At 35.9% G+C, this 20,844-nt stretch overlaps 1 protein-coding gene and 1 pseudogene across 2 annotated transcripts in view; both read right to left on the bottom strand.

Moving 5' to 3' along the window:
- The window catches only part of NCAM2 (neural cell adhesion molecule 2), an 834,023-nt gene that overhangs the window by 83,762 nt on the left and 729,417 nt on the right, over positions 1 to 20,844 (bottom strand). For both annotated transcript variants that reach the window (XM_006876060.1, XM_006876061.1), the window contains one exon: positions 3,674 to 3,854. In XM_006876060.1, the coding sequence (XP_006876122.1) occupies positions 3,674 to 3,854 (181 nt within the window). The remainder of the gene's footprint in view (positions 1 to 3,673; positions 3,855 to 20,844) is intronic.
- LOC102825846 lies at positions 14,979 to 16,403 on the bottom strand (annotated as a pseudogene).

Below are 20,844 nucleotides of genomic sequence, written 5' to 3'. Positions count from 1 at the left end.
AAGGCTGGCAGTTCAAGCTCACCAGATCCTCAGAAACCTTATATAGGGTCGTTATGGGTCAGAATGGACTCCATGGCTCTCAACAACAACAAAATGTACCTTCTAACTTCATAAAAATTCCTCAGCCTCTTATCTAATTTCTTTAGCAACCATTTACCAAAATAATGAGATAGGTCACTTCCCAAATCTCTAGTTTAGTTCAGTAGTATCTCAGCAGCATTTGAATCTACGCACATCTTTTCTCCTGAAATATACCCTCTCCTTGACATCTAAGATACCAACAAACCTATTGTGTTTTTGTATTTTTACTACTTCTAAAATGTCATATCTGAACTTCACTGGGTTGTTGTCCTATGATTTTGTCTTTCTGGATAATATTACAGTTCCTTGGGACTTCGTTCTTAAAGATTTACTTTTTGATCATTAGAGAATTACTTCTTGAATGCCTATCCTGTGACAATCTTCTTTTAAATATAGAAGTAACAATTATGAGAAAGTCAAACATTACTTTTTAGAAAGCTTTAAGATCGCTGACATACTTCAAATACCATTTTTCTGTTGAGGTTGACAATTGTGACATGTACGCATATCACTAAGTCATGGTGCGCATTTTATCACCAAACCTCCACATTACTGATTACTTGACATTTCATGTTTTTAAAATATATTTAATGTTTGATCATCATTCTCCAAATCCTGCTCCTTCTACAGATTCATTATCTTGAGAAATAACACAAAAAATACCCAGTTGCCCAACAAGAAACATAAGTTAACATTATCAACCAACCCTGTATTTACCTATAGTTATATTTGGAAATTAATCATTCTTATCATTTTTTTTTTACTGCTTTAATATTTTATTTAATATTTTTTCATGTTTTCCTGATTCTCCATTTCTTACCATACATTTTCTATGATTATATATAAAAATAACATTCATACAACTCCCCAAATTCAAAATTTTTATGATCTCTTTAAAAATTATTAGCAAGGATTTTATAAAATCATTTGAATTGTATAGGTCCCAATGTCTTTGTTAGCCTTATCTTCAGTTATACTTCTTGGTTCTCCCATTCAGCCTTACTTTCTCTAGATTCTATGCAGATGACATTATTTAGTGTCACAGACTTCCTCTGTATAATTATCTCACCTGTAGGCTCATTGCCTAGAGATTTCCTTTGGAATGTCACTTTCTCATGCCAAACTCCCATTAATCTAACTTTACCACTATAAATTGGGTCAAAAATATTTCAGGACATCATCCTGAACTATTATATACATATCTGTATTTAATAATTATAATCATTAAATGGTAAATGATTATAATGATAAAATATAAATAGTATTCAATGTGTTTCCCCTACTAGATTGTGAGGTCTTTGAGAGTAGAATCAGTTTTGTAATTTTAACAGTTTGTCACTTAGTTATGGTTAAATGCTGTTGATTTGATTCTGACTCATAGTGAGCCTGCATATGGTTTTTGTGGAGCTGCTGGTGGGTTTGAACCACCAAACTTGTGGTTAGCAGTCCAGGGCTTATCCTACAGTGCCACACCAGCATATACAAAATATATGTGGAATGAGGGAAGGAATAAACTATAACATTGCAGAGTCAGAAGAAACTAAATTTAGAGATGAGGAAATTAACATAAATAGAAGTTTAATGACAAGAACAGAGCTGGAAATAGAAACCAGAATCCTGCCCACATTCCTGCCAGGTCTTGTCCACAGTTGACTCAGAAATTAAGACAAAACCAAAAAACAAGACAAAATGCTTTGAGAATAAATGAATCAAATGTGTCTTGGTATTATTGTACCTTTTTGCTTATTCTTTTTATCATATATTTTATCCTAACTACTGGTTTTTGTTATCAATAATGGCTTATGAATTAACAGGAATTCTTTTACAGCATTATTTAACCTGCCTAAAATACTTATTTTTGCATTTTTAATTAATAAATGTTACCATATATTTTATAATGTATTCATTTTCTTATAAATGAAATACATTGTTTTCTTCAAATATCTGAACTAAATTAGAGATTTAGTACACTGTTGCAAATATACCCCAGTTAGAAATTCTGACTCAAACAAAGTCAGAATTTCTAACTGGGATATAAATATTCTGTATAACTGCATAGACTATAATTACTATATATATAATACATTGCAAGTATGGAGCCACCTATTGATGTTTCAAACTCACATGGGCCATATATTCAATGGCAGATTTAAGCTGACGTTTAACCTGATGATTTTGCTTATTTGCGAATATCATCTTTTGACTGATCAGGTTTATTATAAGACTTAAGTAGCTCTGAAATGAAACAATATCATTTAATCTCTTAAAATTATAAGGGTAAAATTAGGATAATAATTGATCTTGTCTAATTCATTGATATAATAATAAAATGAGATAATGAATATAGAAATACTTAGTATTAAAAAGTGCCATTATGCATACAATGTAAAATGTACAAACTACTTCTAGAAGCCCCCATCTTCCTAATTTTGGATGATTATGAATAGCATATAATCATTAATATGGACTACACAAACTCTAATGTGAATTACTTTTAAATCTTAAAACCAAAGACAATACTTTTAAATCAAATTGTTAAGCCTGTGAAACTACTTTAAAAAAAAACTGATAAACAATAGAACAAAATTATGATAATGAGAAGAATATGCATTTGAAATTACAACAAGCAAGACTGATCTGACAAATTATATTTCTTTTCCAGCCTCAAATATAGTATGTACCAATACTGAAACTATATTACAATAAGACATAAACACATCATCTGTTTATGAAGTAATATGCTATGTTGCTGCTTTTAGGTGCCTTCAAGTTGATTCCAACTCATAGTGACCCTGTAAAGGATATCTGAGAATTTTCAGTCAATATTAAAGAATGTTCCAAAAGAAAAAATAAACTGCCACTTCACTAACAGATACATATGATTTAGAAAGGGTGTAAGTTTGCATCTTTACCAACATGGTATTTCTCTGAAAATGTATTTAATATTCTTGCTGTAGACATCAGAAATATAACTAACATATGTGGTGATAAAAGAACTATTACATAACAAAGGTAGACTCCACCAAATGTAGAAACACATTAGGAGTATGTTATGAAAAATAACTAAGCATGTCCTTCCAGAACATAAGCCTCCTTGAAACTCTAAGCTAAAGCTTTCTTTAAGGAGGTGCATTTGTGGTTGTCTTTTCTTTACTGTGTGATTGGTTTTATCTATTCAAATTTGACATTTTTGATTAAGCACAGTAAGTTCATCATTATCTTTATTCACATTTCCCAGACGTGGAGAACCAATTCCTAAATGATTGGCAGAGTTGTCTTCTTTCTAAAAGCTTTAAAGCTTCCCATGCCGATATTCATCAGTCACTCCTATGTTCCATCCTTTTCTCCAGTTATCCTTTCAGTATCTCCTCAACCAATAAAACTTTCAAAGTGCATTTTACAAATAAAGCAAGATAACATGGTAAAACGTGTTGACAGGCATTGCAAAAATGCCACAATAATCATGGTTAGCACCAAGAATTAACATTTCTTTCTACATTTTTTTAATAGTAAGAAAAAATTATGAGTTATAAACAAGATGATGTAACTTATTTTCAGTCTTCAAAAGTACATTATAAATAGTTTTGCTTACCTTTAATTATGTTGGGCTTTGGTGGCATGCTGAACTCATAAACTGTTGGTTCAGAATATCCCAATCTATTGGCCGCTGTAATTTGCACTTCATACCCCATTGTCCACTGTAGATGCTCCAAAATAATGTGATCTTTATTTCCTTGTACTTTTTTCTCTAGCCATTGGTCTTCCTTGTCTTTCTGAAATGGCATTAAAATATATTTTTAAAAGGTCAATACATTAATGTTCTATTTTTTCTTCAAAATTTAATTTATCTTAGAATGAAAGTGGTCTTATGAATCTTGTTTTTAAAAGTACTTTTCTCATGCAAAGGTACTAATTAGGCTGCAGTGTAAATTAATTCATTATTCTTTCTAGCATAATTCTATAATAAATATGATGCTCATATTAGCTAAAGAATAATTATTTTATAATTAATCCTTGATGATTTAGTGGTTGATAATTTACCTCTAGGTGGCACTGTAGGATAAGTACTGGACTGCTAATGGAAATGTTGGTGGTTCAAACCCACCAGCGGCTCCCCTGAAACCCTATACAGAACAGACTCAACTACACTTAACAACAACAACAATGCATCACCATTAAGTTTAAAATTTTGTTTTGCCTATTACATGTATCAGTTTGGCAATTGATCCCTTTGTTGATTATTAATAGTTAGGTGAAGATAAAAGATTATACATATATAAAAGAGAAAAAGTATAATATTGCAATGAAAATAACTGTTTGATTATTGTTAAATGTTTTTTAGTATATTATAAAAGTATGTGTAGATATTATTTATATTATTATTGTTTTAATACTATAATATTTTATGACTCAAAATCATAACAAACAATTGACAATTGTTACCTATTAAACAAAGTATTAATGATGTATGGAAATTAAAAAAAATTACCTACCTTCACACATTTATATTTCAATTCTATTTGACTCTTTTCATAAAACTAAATGGTTTAATCATATTATCTTTGAATAATACTTTTTTTAGGAAAAAAAGTTGTGATTAAAATAACATTGTTGTTATTAAGTGCTAATGAGTTGATTCTAACTCATAAAAACCCTGTAGAGTGTTTGTGAGGAACAACTTGTGGGTTTGAACCACCAGCCATGCAGTACAAACTGACTTTGCAATCACCAGTACTTATTCTACAATGCCACACCCAAACACCCATTCTGTTACTACAATTAACACAGAAGCATACAATGATGAAATATTACCAATGTAACTACCTAAAACAATGTGATAATCTGGGTGGACCATATGCTAGCCATCACAATACATAAAAGTCCTTAAGTTCTCTACCTCCTTATCCTCCCATCTATTGTAGACATCCTGCAATATACAGATGATACAATCTTTTTTTTTTTTTTCTGAAAGCAGATAGGACTTAATATATTAAATGATGAAGATCATGGACTACAGCCTTTGGAATGAGTTGCACCTCAACGAAAAGAAAACAAAAATCCTCTCCACTGGACCAATAAAGATCATCCATATAAATGGAGAAAAGATTGAAATTGTCAAAGACTTAATTTTGCTCAGATCAACCATCAACACATATGGAAGCAACAGTCAAGAAATCAAATGACATATTATATTAGGCAAATCTGTTGCACAAGACCTCTTTAAAGTGCTCAATAATGAGGATATTAATTTGAGGACTAAGGTGCACCTGAGCCAAGCCATGGTATTAGCAATAACCTCATATGCATGTGAGACTTGGAAGTAAGGAAGAGTTGATACATTTGAGTTATGGTGCTGGAAGAGACTATTAAAGGACCATGGATTGCCAAAAGAGCAACACAATTTGTGTAGGAAGAAGTACAGTCAGAATGGTCCACAGCCACTGCACTTTTACAGTATCTTATCACACAATATTTACATTATATGTTGTATGTACACACATGCACATGCAGGCAGAAAAGAGAGAGTAAGAGAATCTGATGAAATGAAAACTTAAAGATAAGTACTAGGACAAACCAAGGAAGCAAGAGCTTGGTGCTTCTGTGGCCCTCCCCATGATACCAGATACCCAGTGTATTCTATAGAAAATGATGTGCTTTATTATATTTTTGTAAGGAAGTCAAGGTTTGCTTTGGTCCTGACGGGATATACTGATGCTAGAGCCAATGATTAAGCTAGCAGCTGAATTCTTTAATACCCTAGTATAAAATGTAGCCTCTTGAAAGATGGATAGATTCCATATCCTGAAGATAATCTTCAAAAATGCTATTTCTAGAAAATTAGCATTAACAAATACTTGGTATTTGTGGTGGAACTTTCTGACAAGTACAGTACAGGCATACAAATTTGTCAGCATTAACAATCATTTCACTTTTAATAGTTAAAACTCTCAATCCTAATAATTTAAAAGATCCTTTTCATTTTATTTGGTTGAATTTATGCTATAATGAAACAAAGTCAGTTCTAGAATTTTCTCTATAAATCAGTTTTATTTTCCCCTCATCACTAGACAAAGAGCCTTTTTAATCACCTAATGGCTATTAGTAGGGGATAGGAGACAACAAAAATAAATAATGTGGGTGTTACCAAACTCTTCCCTTAGGCATCAAAATTTCAATTATGCATTTGTAGAATGTCTAATCTGTGAAATTTAACTTCCTAGGGAACAATTTAAGATAATGTAGTTGTAAAATGTTCCCTTAGGTAACTTAATGAGATGATTTGTTGAATAGGGATATTATTAATAAGCCAATTAAATGATGAAGGGCAGCTGTTAAGGGGGAAAAAATGGTCATTTTGCTTTGGTATAGTTTTTCTTACACAATTCTTTTTTATCAGAAAATTGATATTAAGATGTTTGATAATTAAAGCCCTCCTTTAATTGCAATTCTAAAGTCATAGTATCAGCACATCAGGTGATATTACATGAATAGGGGTTATAGCAGAAGGAAAATATATGGATCTTGGTTTCCTTATTTGCAGATCGCTCTTCAACTGCTATTATACTCACTATTCCATTCACTAGGCATCATGGAAGTTATGGGCAACAGGATTTGGAAACTGTATGAAATGAGATGTTGAAGTTCTTCTGACTTCCATTTTCCACGATTCAAGATTTTGTTTTCAAATGTAAGGACGTTTCTAGTTTCTAAATTTTCTGATATCAAAGTTGTTAAGTACTTGTAGGATCTTAAAGATGGCAGAACTTTCTAAAGCTCAGTTTTCTACTCTAATCTTAAGAGAGGTGATATAGCACCCAGGATATATATGGAAAATAACAGCAACAGCAACATAAACCTCTGAGATTTGTTGCTGCTGTCAGATGCCAAGGATACAGTTCCAACTCAAACAACATCCAGTCCTTCCTGCATCATCTTCAAAATCATTGCTATTTTGCAACCAGTTACAGATAACATTTGAAATGCTTCTTTAGTCAATACCTGCAACACCATTCCTCTTCAGTTTGTCATTCTCAGTGTAGTAAATCATATGATTGTCCAATACACATGATTAATACCAGTCCTTTTCAGATAACTAATACCTTGTTGTTGTTGTTATGTGCCGTGGAGTCGGTTCCGACTCATAGCGACCCTGTACAGGGTTTCCAAGGCTGTAAATCTTTATGGGAGCAGTAAGTCTCATCTTTCTCCTGAGGAACAGCTGGTAGTTTCGAACTGCTGACCTTGTGGTTCGCAGCCCGATTCGTAACCACTACGCTACCAGAGCTCCTTAACTAATGCCTAGGATATTGGTTTATATACATCTCATTTCTGTTGACTTCCAGTTTTCCTAGATTTATACTTTGTATGTTCAAGTGATTTCTTCTCGTGTTGAGTCATGCCACATCAGTAAATGAAGTTCCTGAAAGCTTTGCTAAATCTGTAAGGATGACTCTAATTTAGATGGCAGTTCTTCTCAAGGCATGTTTTGAGTGATTTTCAACCTGAAGGGCTCATCTTTTGGCACTATGGTACAATTAGACAATGTTCCATTGTTATTCATAAGCTTGTCAGTGACCACATATTGATGTTGGTGTTAAGTGCTGTCGAATCAGTTCCAACTCATAGTGATGCTGTGGGATTAAACTAATGAACTTGCTGGTGGGTTTGAACCACCAAACTTGTGTTTCAAACTGACCTTGCAGTCCAGGGCATTATCCTACAGCGCCACACCAGGAGGCCAACCACATATTGCTGTTGTTAAGTGCCATTGAGTCTAATCCGACCCATAGCGACCCTTTACAGGGTTTCCAAGAAGCAGCTGGTGAGCTTGAACCGCTAATCTTGCAGTTCAGATGGCTTTGTAGTCTGGTGCATTAACCCATAATGCCACATATTGTTGTTGTTGTTGTTGTGAAGTGCCATTGACTCAGTACGACCCATAGTGACCCTATAAAGGGTTTCCGAGGAGCAGCTGGTAAGCTTGAACTTCCGATCTTGTAGTTCAAATGGCTTTGCAGTCTGGTGCATTAACCCACAGTGCTACACCAGGACTCCACATATTAGGGGCCCTAAATTTGTTCCTAATTTTGCATTGATGATCTTTGTAATTCTAGGTTTTGTATTTAGGCTTTGATCCATTTAGTGGTTCTTTTGTTAATGGTGTAAGGTATAGGTTATACTGAATTTTTCTGCAAATCGATATCCAGTTTTGCTAGCTCCATTTGTCAAAGAGATGATCTCTTCCTCATTTAATGTGTTTTGGCCTGTCAAAGATCAGCATTTTGTATGAGATAGGATTGGCTTCTGAGTTTTTAATTTTGTTCCACTAGTCTATGTGTCTGTTGTATTAGGATCAAGCTGTTTTGGCTACTGTGGCTATGTAGTAAGCTTGGAGATGGGGAAGTGAGAGGGCTCATAATTTGCTCTTCTTCTTTAGTTGTTAAGTTGTTGTTGAGTGCCATCAAGTCAGTTCTGACCTACAGTGAGCTCATATAGGATTTCTGAGGAGCAGCTTGTGAGATTGAACCACTGACATTGCACTTTAATCCAACCTTGTGGTCCAACGTGTAGTGCTCTGCCTATCTGGTATCTCCTTTTCATATAAGTTGGTATTTAGATTTTCCATTTCTTGGAAGAATAATGCTGGATTCTAATAAGACTGAGATAGCATTAGATCTTTGGATCACTGTGATTGGATTCACATTTTCATAATGCTATGTTTTCCTATCCATGAGCACATTGTATTCTTCAATTTATGTATGTCTCTTCTGGTTTCTTGTATGAAGAGTAAAATTCCAAAAAAAACTGAGACCAACAAATGGTTGTGAGTATATGGAGAGACTGGAACACTGATAAATTGCTGGTGGGAATAGAAGTGGTGCAACTACCATAGCAAATGGTATAGTGCTTCCTCAAACAGTTAGAAATATTAATGCCCCTTGATCATTTGGCCAGCTATTACAAAACAATGGAAACTACCTTTGCATTGGTAGTTCATCAATGGGCAAGTGAGTAAACAAACTTTAGTACATATACTAAATGAAATGCTATGCTATATTTAAACATTATTAAATAAAAGAATCTGTGAATCACCTCATGATATGGATGAACTGGAAGTCATTATACTTAGTAAGGTAAGTCAGTACAAAGAACAAATACTCTATAAGACCACCGTTGTAAAAATATTTTAAAAAAGAGAAGGTTTAAACACTAAAGGTTACCAAGGTTGGGAGGGGATGAGAGAGTTTGCCACTGGATGGAGGGATGAGAGCATGTTGTTGTTGTTGTTGTTTTTTAAACAAAAACAAACTTATTTTTTTACGATGAATGTAGCACCATTCTTCCTCAATTTGCCATTTTTTAAGTTTAAACTACTGATGTTACAGTTCAAACCGATCTTGTGTTCCAGTGTTTATCTTACATCATCATACAACTGTCCAATTCAAAATGGCTAATGCCCATCCATTTCAGCTCTCTAATGTCGAGAATATTGATTTTAATGCATTTCATTTCATTTTTGATTACTTACCATTTTCCTAGAGTCATACTATGTACATTTCATATTCCTAATTTTAAATAATATTGGAAATTTTTCACATTTTGAGTTATGTCACATCAAAGAATGAACATTGTGAAAGTTTTACTCCATCCACATTACTAAGTTTGACTCTACTTTGAGGAGGCTGATCTTCCCCTGTTGTATTTTGAGGGTCTTCCAAACTGAAGGGATCATCTTCAGGCAATATATCAGACAATACTCCACTGCTATTCATAAGGTTTCCACTGGAAAATTGTTGTTGTTGTTTAAAGTAGATGTTGTTATTGTTGTTAAGTGCCATTGAGTAGACTCCGACCCATAGCAACCCTGTATAGGGTTTCTGAGGAGCAGCTGGGGAGATAGTTGGGCCTTTTTTGAGGAAGCATCTCTTTCAGTTGATAGAGTAGTTTTCTTCCAAATTACTTGACATACATGAGTGGGCAGTTCAAGCACTGCACTGCTTTGTTGAAACATTTAAATTGGTATTTTCTAATTCTTAAACTCTCGTTTTACACTAATACCTTCAATACAGCTTGAACTACTTCCTTCAGTATCATCAGTTCTCAATCATATGGTATCGTCTGAGATGGCTGAATGTTGACCAATAATTTTTGGTTCAGTGACTGCATTCTTTATCTCTTCCTTTCATGCTTCCTGCATCGTTCAATATTTTGCCCATAGAATACTTTAATATTGCAACCAAGGCTTAAGTTTTCCCCTCAGTTCATTCAGCTTGAGAAATGCTATGTTCTTCCCTTTGGGTTTTCTAACCCCAGATCTTTGCATATTTCATTATAATCCTTAACTTTCTCTTTTCAAACTGCCTTTAGAAATATTGTGTCCAGCTATTTTACTTTATCATTTCTTAAAGACATGTCAGCTTCTCTTCTCTAAGTTTCAAAACCGAGTTTCAGAATCCTATCTGATGTTCATTTTGATCTTTTCTTATTTACGTCTCTTTTTATGACCATTTACTTTCTTCATGACTGTATTCTTGATGTTATACTACAAATTGCATGGTTGTCAGTCATTAATATTCAATGTGTGAAATCTGTTTTCATGATGGTCTCTAAATGCATGTGGTATATATTCAAGGTCAGATTTTGCCTCTCACACACTTGTTGCAATTTTCTTCAGTTTCTTCTTGAACTTCCATATGAGCAATTAACGGTCTGCTTCACTTTTGACCCCTGGCCATGTTTCGGTCAATGATAGGAATCTTGTCTGTCATCTCTTGTATTCGATTTGATTATTGTGTATTCTATGTGGCATGGGTCACATGTTTGTTTGTTTTATTGTTGTTAAAGTTCTTTTTGAGGATGAATGCAGCACCATTCCTCTTCAATTTGTCATTTTTGGCATATTGTTGTTGTTATGTGCCGTGGAGTTGGTTCCAACTCACAGCGACCCTGTACAGGGTTTCTGAGGCTGTAAATATTTACAGAAGCAGAAATCCTCATCTTTCTCCCTCGGAACAGCTGGCTCCTGTTTGGCAGATTAGACCATATGTTTGTTATCCAGTTCAAAATGGCCAATGCCCATCATTTCAGTTCTTTAATGCCTGGGATACTGACATAGAACATAAACAGTCACTGTGTATGTTGTTTTAAAAATAATGTTAATGAGTAAGTCATTGGTCTAAGAAAATAATATCATGTAATCTCTAGCATAAGTTCTATTACCAAAACCATTATTTTACAACTTCTGATCTTTTCTCTTGGTTTCCAACTTCTGCATTCCAATCACCAGTGATGATCAATGAATCTTTTTTCTTTTCCAAATTTAAAATTCAGTATTCATTTATTTTATTAAGTTTTTTTATTGTGAATTGAGTGATAATTTACATGGGAGTACATCATTTTTACACTCACCATTTCATTGTAATGATTACAATCTCCTCTGTGCAATCATCATTCAACAGTATTTGCTTCCATTCCCTTTGTGTGTATGTTTTTTGGGGGGCAGAGGGAGGGACACAAAAACACTTAGGAATATATAATAATTTAAACAACCAAATGACACATTTTGTAAGCCTGCCTCCTAGCCACCAGGACTCAGTCTTTCTCTTTCCATGAATCTAGAGTCCTCAGCTGCTCCCTCTGTCCATGACCTTATCTCTGCCTCCATCTCTGGTGTTGCTGCCTCCCTGGATAGGGTTCCACATTGCACTCATGCTCTTCTTTCTTTATGGTCCTAGGGTCATTGGTTCCTGGACTATAAGATTAACTACCAGTGGAACAGCTGGTAGTTTCGAACTGCTGACCTTGCAGTTTGTAGCCCTATTCATAACCATTACCAGTATATGAATACAAAATTGTATGATTCAAAATGCCCAATTCCTGTCCATTACAGTTCACTGTTGTTGTTAAGTGCCAATGAGTCAGTTCTGACTCATAGTGGCCCTGTATAGGGTTTCTGAGGAGCAGCTGGTGATCTTGAACTGCTAACCTTGACATTTAAACCAATTTAGCAGTCCAGCACAATAACCCACAGTGCCACACCAGGACTCCTCAGTTCACTAATGTTTAGGATATTGATCTTTATTCATTCTGTTTAATTTATGACAACTTTCAGTTTTCTTAGATTCATCCTTCCTGTGTTCCACATTCTGATGATTATTAATGGATATTTGTAATTGTTTATTTTGATTTTGAATGATGTTACATCAGCAAATGAAGGTCCCCTGTTGTTGTTGTTGTTATGTGCCATGGAGTCGGTTCCGACTCATAGCGACCCTGTAAATCTTTACGGGCGCAGAAAGCCTCATCTCTCTCCCGCGGAACAGCTGGTAGTTTCGAACTGCTTACCTTGTGGATCACAGCCCAATTCGTAACCACTACACTACCAGAGCTTCTAAAATGGCTTTGGAGTCTGGCTCATTAAACCAGTCCCATAGAGGTTATCAATTTTTAAAATACCACTCTAAAGTAGCTATCAAATTATTCAGGTTTAAAAAAATCATAGTTTAAGTGGTCTAGAATCACATTTAAAGAAGATGGTCAAGAGCATTCTTGGTGTTAGGTTTCATTGAGTCAGTACTGACTCATAGTGACCCTATGCACAACAGAATGAAACATTACCCAATCCTGGACCAACCTCACAATCATTGCTACACCTGAGCAAACTGCCGCTGTCATTGTGCCAATCCATTTCATTGAGGGTCTTCCTCTATTACTTTGACCCTCCACTTTACCAAACATGATATCCTTATATAGAGACTGGACCCTCCTGATAATATGTCTGAAGCATGATAGACAAAGTCTGGGCATCCTGGCTCCCAAGGAGCACTCTGGATGTACTTCCAACACTGATCTGCTTGCTCATTTTGCAGTCCACGGTACTTTCAGTATTATACTCCAAAATCATAACTCAAATGCATCAATTCTTCTACAGTCTTCCTTATTCACTGTCCAACTTTCACACACATATGAGGTTTTTGAAAATACCAAGGCTTGAATCAGGCGCACCTTAGTACTCAAACTGATGTCTATGCTCTTTAACACTTGAAACAAGATTTGTGCAGAAAAATGGCTAATGCAATAGGTAATTTGATTACTTGACTGCTGCTTCCATAAGTATTGAATGGTTGATCTGTGCAAAATCAAGTCTTTGACAACTTGGATCTTCGATCTTTGACAATTTCGATAATTTATATGGATGTTGTTTATTGGTCCAGTGGTGAGGATGGATGTTGTTTACCGGTTCAGTGGTGAGGATTTTTGTTTCCTTTGCATTGAGATACAGCCCATCAAAGCTGTGGTCTTTGATCTTAATCAGTAAGTATTTTAAGTCCTCTTCACTTCTGGAAAGCAAGTTTGTATCATCTGCATATCGTAGGTTACTATTGAGTCTTCCTCCAATCCTGTTGCCACATTCTTCTTCATATAATCCAACTCCTTGGATTATTCGCTCAACATACAGATTAAATAAGCATGGTGGAAAAAAAAACAATCCTAGTGCACACCTTTCCTAATTTAAACCATTTGGTGTTCCTTTGTTCTTTTTTAACAACTGCCTCTTGTCTACACAGGTTCCTCATGAGCACAATTCAGTGTTCTGTAATACTCATTCTTCACAACGTTGTCCAAAGCTTTTCATGATCCACACAATTAAAAGCCTTTTTGTAGTCAATAAAGCACAGGGAAATATCTTTCTGGAGTTCTCTACATTCAGCCAATATCCATATAATGTCAGCAACGATTATCACTCATTCCACATCCTTTTTTGAATCCTGCTTGAAACTATGGATGTTCTCTGTCAATGGATGTTTGTAGCAGTTTTTATATTGCCTTTAGTAAAACTTTACTTGTATGGGATATCAATGAAATTGTCCAACGATTTCCATTGGGTCACCTGTCTTTAGAATGAGCACAAATACGGATCTCTTCCAGTCAGATAGCCAGGTCATTCTCTTATAAATTTATTGGTACAGATGAGTGAGTGCCTTCAATGCTGTTTCAATTTGTTGAAAGATTTCAATTTGTATTCCATAAATTCTCAGTGCCTTGTTCTTTGCCAGTGCCTTCAATGCACCTTGGACTTCTTCCTTCAGGATCATTGGCTCTTGATCAGATGTTACCTCTTGAAATGATTGAATATCGACCATTTCTTTTTGGTACAGTTCCTCTGTATATTCCTTCCATCGACTTCTTTTTTTCTGGCGCAAAATTTTTATTCCAAGTTAGTTATTTTATGCATTTTCCCCCCTCATAACAGACTTGTGATATACACATCTTTTAAATCTGTAAATAATGTTATAAAAATAATCTTAACCTTTGAAATCTCACAAAAATTTATATTTTACAATCCACCCTGAATATCAAGGTTGCAAGGATAACACAACATTTCCTACATTTAGATATTTTACAGCTGTACCTCCCTCCCAACCCCTTGCCAAAATTTTTATTTAAAAGAAAACCACATTTGCTTGGTTAAGGGCAAAAATTACCAGAGCAGCCCAAAATAAAATAAAACATCCAAATTATTAGCATTAATTTAATGCATTTATAACTTCAATAGTCACTTTGTCATTGAAAATGATTACTTGAGCACAGGGATGAGTGCCCCAGGGGCTGGTAGTAGAAACTGTTGCTGCAGACCAGTGTCTTCTCTCTGTACTGCCAGCTTCTACCTGTGCATTGAAATGTTTCCCACCACACAAACTTCTCTCTTATTATGCAAAAAAATAGGGAAGAAAAATAACTAAAGCTAAACAAGCCAATCATTCTCTCTTTTTGGGATATGATTATTTCCCTTGTGCATGACATATTCCACAATAACATAAGAAAAGGAAAAGAAGGATTTATTTTGTATATTCCCTAACACACAGGCAGAGTTTACTGGGTGAGCATTTATATGCCTATTTCCAGGCATCATCATCTGATGTTTCAATGCTACCGGTTTCTGTGTCTGAGTCCTCAAACTCTGCTTTACCAGTGCTTCTCCAGGGAAAGAAGAGAGACCGGAACTGTGGCTCTGTAAGAAGCTATTCTTTCCAAAGCCATTTCTTCTTAGCTGCTCTGTCTTCATGTGAAACTCTTTGAGCTCATCTTCTGAGAGGTGAAGACAATTCTCATGATTTTTAGAATATTCTTGCCATCCCATTGCTTTTAATAACCTGTGCTCAGCTTCCAGAGTTGTGAGAGGCCCTCTCCTTCTTCTACCATGGGAAGAGTAAAGCCATTCTGATGACAGCTTTCATCTCCATTTTCTTTTGGTTCAGGTATACTGTTGTTCTCCAGATCCTCCAATTTGTCAGCATCTCTGTTCTCTGGGAAGTCTCTGTTCCGGTCATCCTTCAGAGTCTTCAGGAACTCACTTTTCCTGTCAGAAGTTCAGCGGGTCACCTTGGTCAGACTAGAGGAACTGATCTCAATAGGAGGGGTGGTGCTGGAGGGACTCTCTTTTGGAGAGTTTAGAACTGTGCCACCAGCCAGTACCACTGGTTTATTAACAGAAATTGGACTGGTAAAAGCAGATTCCTGACTAGTGGAAAGGGATCCTGATTTTTGTTCCATTCTGTTAGCTTTCTATGCACTGAGCTTGGAAGGAGATAGTGCAGGCTTAGGAACAAGCTTCTTATAGACACTCGGAACCATGGTTGATAATTTGTTCCCATTTGCATGAAGAGATCCTGGTGAAGTGAATGCAGCAGAGAAGGCAGCAACAGGAAACTCTTTGGAAACTTTTTTGATGACCAGAATCTTGGAGGGTTGCTTGTCACTAGGTGCGCTTTCCCACACTCCAGAAGGGGTCTCAATAGGTCTGCATGGCGGATTCTGTTTGCCAGCTTCTGGATTCAAAGAAGGAAAGTCTTCTTCTTCGAACTGTAACTTTTCAGCATTGTCTTATTTTCTTCCCTAATCCCTGTAGGTGTTTTTTCCTTGAAAGGCAGAGACTTTCCAGGAGTGGAAGCTGCCATTCCAGTGGCAATGGTTCCCTGTGCCACCCCCACTATGCTTGCTCATACCATCATGACCCCAGGAAGAGCCATGTCAACCAGATAGGTTCCCAGGGATTCCAGAGTATGCTCCCCACTTAGAAACACCAGAGTCCATAGAATCATGGCAGGACAGGGAGGGGTAATGCCAGGAATCTCCTGTAGTTCCAAGGAGCCCATTGTTTAAAAAGCCATCAAAGGAATTATGTCAATGATGGCTCACTCCAAATCTACTTTCCCCTCCCGATACGTGCTCTCCCTGTTTTTCAAAGGTAGATGCAGTTGACTTAGCTGATTGTGGCGTTGATAAATTTAGCCAGCAGGAACAAAGTCATGCTGCACCATTTAGGTCCAGTGTCTCTTTTCAACATGGTGAGGCATCCAACCTCATGGCCAGGATCCCAGAGTTTAAAGTCTGTGGTCCTGTTTCCTGAGCTCCTTGAGTCTGTCAGCTGAATCTCCCACGAAGTTATCTTGGCGAGTAACACATCTTGTGATGAAGCATGAAGAAGCCAGGATCTGTGTGGATCACTCTCTCAGTCCCCTCAAGCTATCAAGTTTCTGACACTCTCCCAAAAGTGGGAGGGGAAGGAGAAAGGGGAATATAAAAAGGTATTTGTTACATTATAAAAGAGGGAAGGGGAAAGAGTTATGTCAATGTTTACCTCATTCAACTTCCTTGAGTGATGGCTGCTGCTTAAATAGATAATATATGGACATTTGCACAGTGAGTGCAAACACAGTTCATCTAACAAGGTCATAGCTAGAAAGACAGGTGAGCTCATGGGGCAATTGATGTCATCAAGGTGAAAGCCCAAAAATACAATTTTAAAGTGATATAAAAGATCTTCTAAGCAGTCAACTCCAGTGGAAAACATCCACATAACAAAGCTCTTAAAATACAAATCTCATTCTTACTTATACAATTGCTATAAACAGTGTATAGTTAGGTATCTATATTTGCCTTAGTCTTAAAAATCTACATATAAGAAATCTTTTCTTTCTTTTTGTTTTTTAAATCAGACAGGAATTTGATGTAATTTTCCTTCCACAGAATAGTAGTTTTCAAGGTAAATTTCTTGGTATGAAGCTTCCAAAGGTATCTTCTATTTCTTTGGTCTTCACTATTCATAAATTCAGAGCAAAATTAAAACAAGCTGAAAGACAGGGGGTAAGGAGTAGAAAGTAGACAGTTTCAAAGCAAGGATTTCTTTTCAGTTTTCTGCCCTTTTCCTGAAAACTGAATTGAGCTTCTTAAACATGATATAAAAAATCTTCTATAGCTTCAGTAGAGAAATCACTTGTTATTTTTTATACATTTTTACACTACTCAATTATTTAAAACATCACAGTAATTGTCACTCATCTGTTCCTTCCTTCTTGCATGTCCATCCTTCAATCTTCTTTTGATGCTTTCTGCATAATTTAATATTTTGGACATAGACTCCTTCAATACCACAACTTTTGGTTTGAATTTTTTCTTCAGTTCCCTCAGCTTGAGATATGCTGAGCATGTTCTTCAATTTTGGTTTTCTAACGCCAGGTCTTTGCTCATTTCAGTTTAATATTTGACTTTGTCTTCTCAATATGGCCTTTTTGAATTTTCTGTTCAGCTCTGGTACCTCATCACTTCTTCCAATAGCTTTATTATCTCTACACTGGAGAGCAAGTTTCAAAGTCTCTTATGACATCCATTTTGGTCTTTTCCTTCTTTCTCATTGTCTTAATGACCTTTTGCTTTCTTCCTGTACGATGTTCTTGATGTTATCCTAAAATTCTTCTGGTCTGTGTTCTTTAGTTTCTGATGCATCAAATCTGTTCTTCAGCTGATTCTAAATTCAGATCGGATATATTCAGGATCATATTTTGACTCTTGTGGACTTGTTTTAACTTTCTTCAGTTGAATTTGAATATAAGTAATTCATGGTCTGCTCCACAGACTGCCCCAGGTTTTGTTTTAGCTCATGATATGGAGCTTTTCCACAATCTATTTCAACAGATATAGTCAATTTAATTTCTGTGCATTCCATCTGGTGAGGTCCTTGTGTATAGTCATCTTTTATGTTGTTCTAAACAGGTATATGCAATGTACAAGTCATTAGTCTTGCAAAATTCTATCATGTGATCTCCAGCATTGTTGATATCACCAAGGCCATATATTCCAAATACTGATCTGTCCTCTTTGTTCCCAAATTTTTCATTCCAATTGCTGTAACTATCAATAAATCATGATTGACTGTTTGATCAATTTCAGACTGTTTAATTATTGAAAAAGATATGCCTGGTAATTTGGCTTCAATTATGATTACAACTATGAAAACACCACAGAGAAGTTCTATTCTATAATACATGGGACCACCTGAGTTATACTTGATGGGGCATGAAATAGCACACAAAGAGATCATTTTGGTGACTAAAGCTTCCTGACTCAAGCATGGCATTTTTAATCACCTAAAATGTATGAGAAAGTTGAACAAAAATAAGGTTGATCAAAAAAAAATTGATGCCTTAAAATTATGATTTTAGGGAAGAATACAACATATACTAGAAGCTGAGAGAAGAAGTAATACATCTGGATTAGAGCAAATACATAGAGAATGCTCCTTAGAAGTAAGGATGGAAAAACTTTCTCTCACATGCTTTGACATATTATCAGGAGGAACCAGTCTCTAGAGAAGGACATCATGCTTGGGAAAGTTGTTGTTGTAGTTAGGTGCCATAGAGTAGGTACCGACTCATAGCAACCTTATACATAGCAGAACGAAACACTGCCTGATCCTGAGCCAGTCTCACTGTATTGCCACACTTGAGCCCATTGATGCTGCCACTTTACCAATCTATTTCACTGGGTGTATTCCTCTTTTCCTCTAGCCCTCCACACTACTAAACTTGATATTCTTCTCCAGCAACTTGTCCCTCTTAACAATATGTCCAAAGTATGAGAGATGAAGTTTGGCCATCCTGGCTTCCAAGAAGCACTCTGGCTGCATGTCTTCCAACACAGATTTTGGGTTCTTTTGGCAGGACATGGCATTTTCAATATTCTCCTCCAACACCATAACTCAAAGTCATCAATTCTTCTACAGTCTTCCTTATTCATTGTCCAGCTTTCGCATGTATATGAGGTTACTGAAAATACCATGGCTTGGGTAAGGCGTACCTTAGTCTTCAAGCTGACATCTTTACCCTTCAACACTTTAAAAAGGTCTTTGCAGCAGATTTGCCTAATGCAATATGTCATTTGATATCTTGACTACTGCTTCTATGAGTGTTGATAGTGAGGGTTGATAGCTGATCCAAGAAGAATGAAGTCCTTCACAACTTCAGTCTCATCTCCGTTGATAAGAATGTTGTTTATTGGTCCAGTGGTGTGGATTTTTGTTTTCTTGACATTGAGAAGCAATCCATACCAAAGGCGGTGCTCTTTGATCTTCATCAGTAAATATTTTAAGTATTCTTCTCTTTCAGCAAACAAGATTGTATCATCTGCATATCGCAAGTTGTTAATGAGTCTTCCTCCAATCCTGATGTCATGTTTTTCTTCATATAACCCAGCTTCTCTTGGCAAAGTAGAGAGTCAAAAATTAGGAAGATTTTCAATAAGATGGATTGACACAGTGGTTGGAGCATTAGGATCAAATAGCAATGATTTTGACGATGGTACTGGATTAAGTAATGTTTCATTATGTTATATAAAGAGTTACAATGAGTTGGAACTAGCTAACTAACTAACAAATACACATGTTTCTTGTATATCAGTCCTTACTTATTTGTATCCACATGTATTTCACAGATATATTCTTATAAAATATTGATTACAGCCAACATTAAAGAAATCAAAAAAACTTAGAAATGAGTTTTTAGAGTAGTACTTTTGTAAGATAAAAGAAAAACATTGATCCTTACTTAGATGAAATTTCCAACTATCTAAAAGGTAATTAATTCCATTTTGTGTATCTAGTTGGCTATCAGTAGATTTGATGTTACTCTAGGGAAAATTGTCAGATTTTGACAATAGTTGGAATCTTGGGATACCAAATATCTTATATTAGGTGGTTGTTGTGGTTGTTGTCATTAGATGCCATTGAGTCGGTACCAACACATAGCGACCTTATGCACAGCAGAATGAAACACTGCCCGATCATGGGCCAACCTCACTACTGTTGCCACGGTTGAATCCATTGATACTGCCACATGGCCAGTATCAAAAAGAGGTCTTCCTCTTTTTCTCTGACTCTGCACCTTAACAAACATGACATCCGTCTCCAGTGACTTGTCCCTCCTGACAATATGTCCAAAGTATGAGAGATGAAGTTTGGTCATCTTGGCCTCCAAGGAGCACTCTGGCTGCTCTCCTTCCAAAACAGATCTATTGGTTCTTTGGGCATCCCATGGCACTTTCAATACTCTTCTCCAACACCATAACTCAAAGGCATCAATTCTTCTACGGTCTTCCTTATTCACTGTCCAGCTTTCACATGCATATGAGGTTACTGAAAATACCATGGATTGGGTCAGACGCACCTTAGTCCTCAAGCTCACATCTTTGCTCTTCAACACTTTTAAAAAGGTCTTTGCAGCAGATTTGCCTATTGCAATATGTCCTTTGATTTCTTGACTGCTGCTTCTGTGAGTGCTGATAGTTGATCAAAGAAGAATGAAGTCCTTGACAACTTCAATCTTTTATCCATTGATAAGAATGTTGTTTATTGGTCCAGTGGTGAGGATTTTTGTTTTCTTGACATTGAGATGCAATCCATAGCAAAGGCTGTGGTCTTTGATCTTC

The sequence above is a fragment of the Chrysochloris asiatica genome, unplaced genomic scaffold (genome assembly GCF_000296735.1).
Source record: "Chrysochloris asiatica unplaced genomic scaffold, ChrAsi1.0 scaffold00351, whole genome shotgun sequence".
Lineage (NCBI taxonomy): Eukaryota > Metazoa > Chordata > Mammalia > Afrosoricida > Chrysochloridae > Chrysochloris > Chrysochloris asiatica.
Note: the sequence above shows the minus strand (reverse complement) of the source record. Positions and strands in the feature narration are given on the sequence as shown.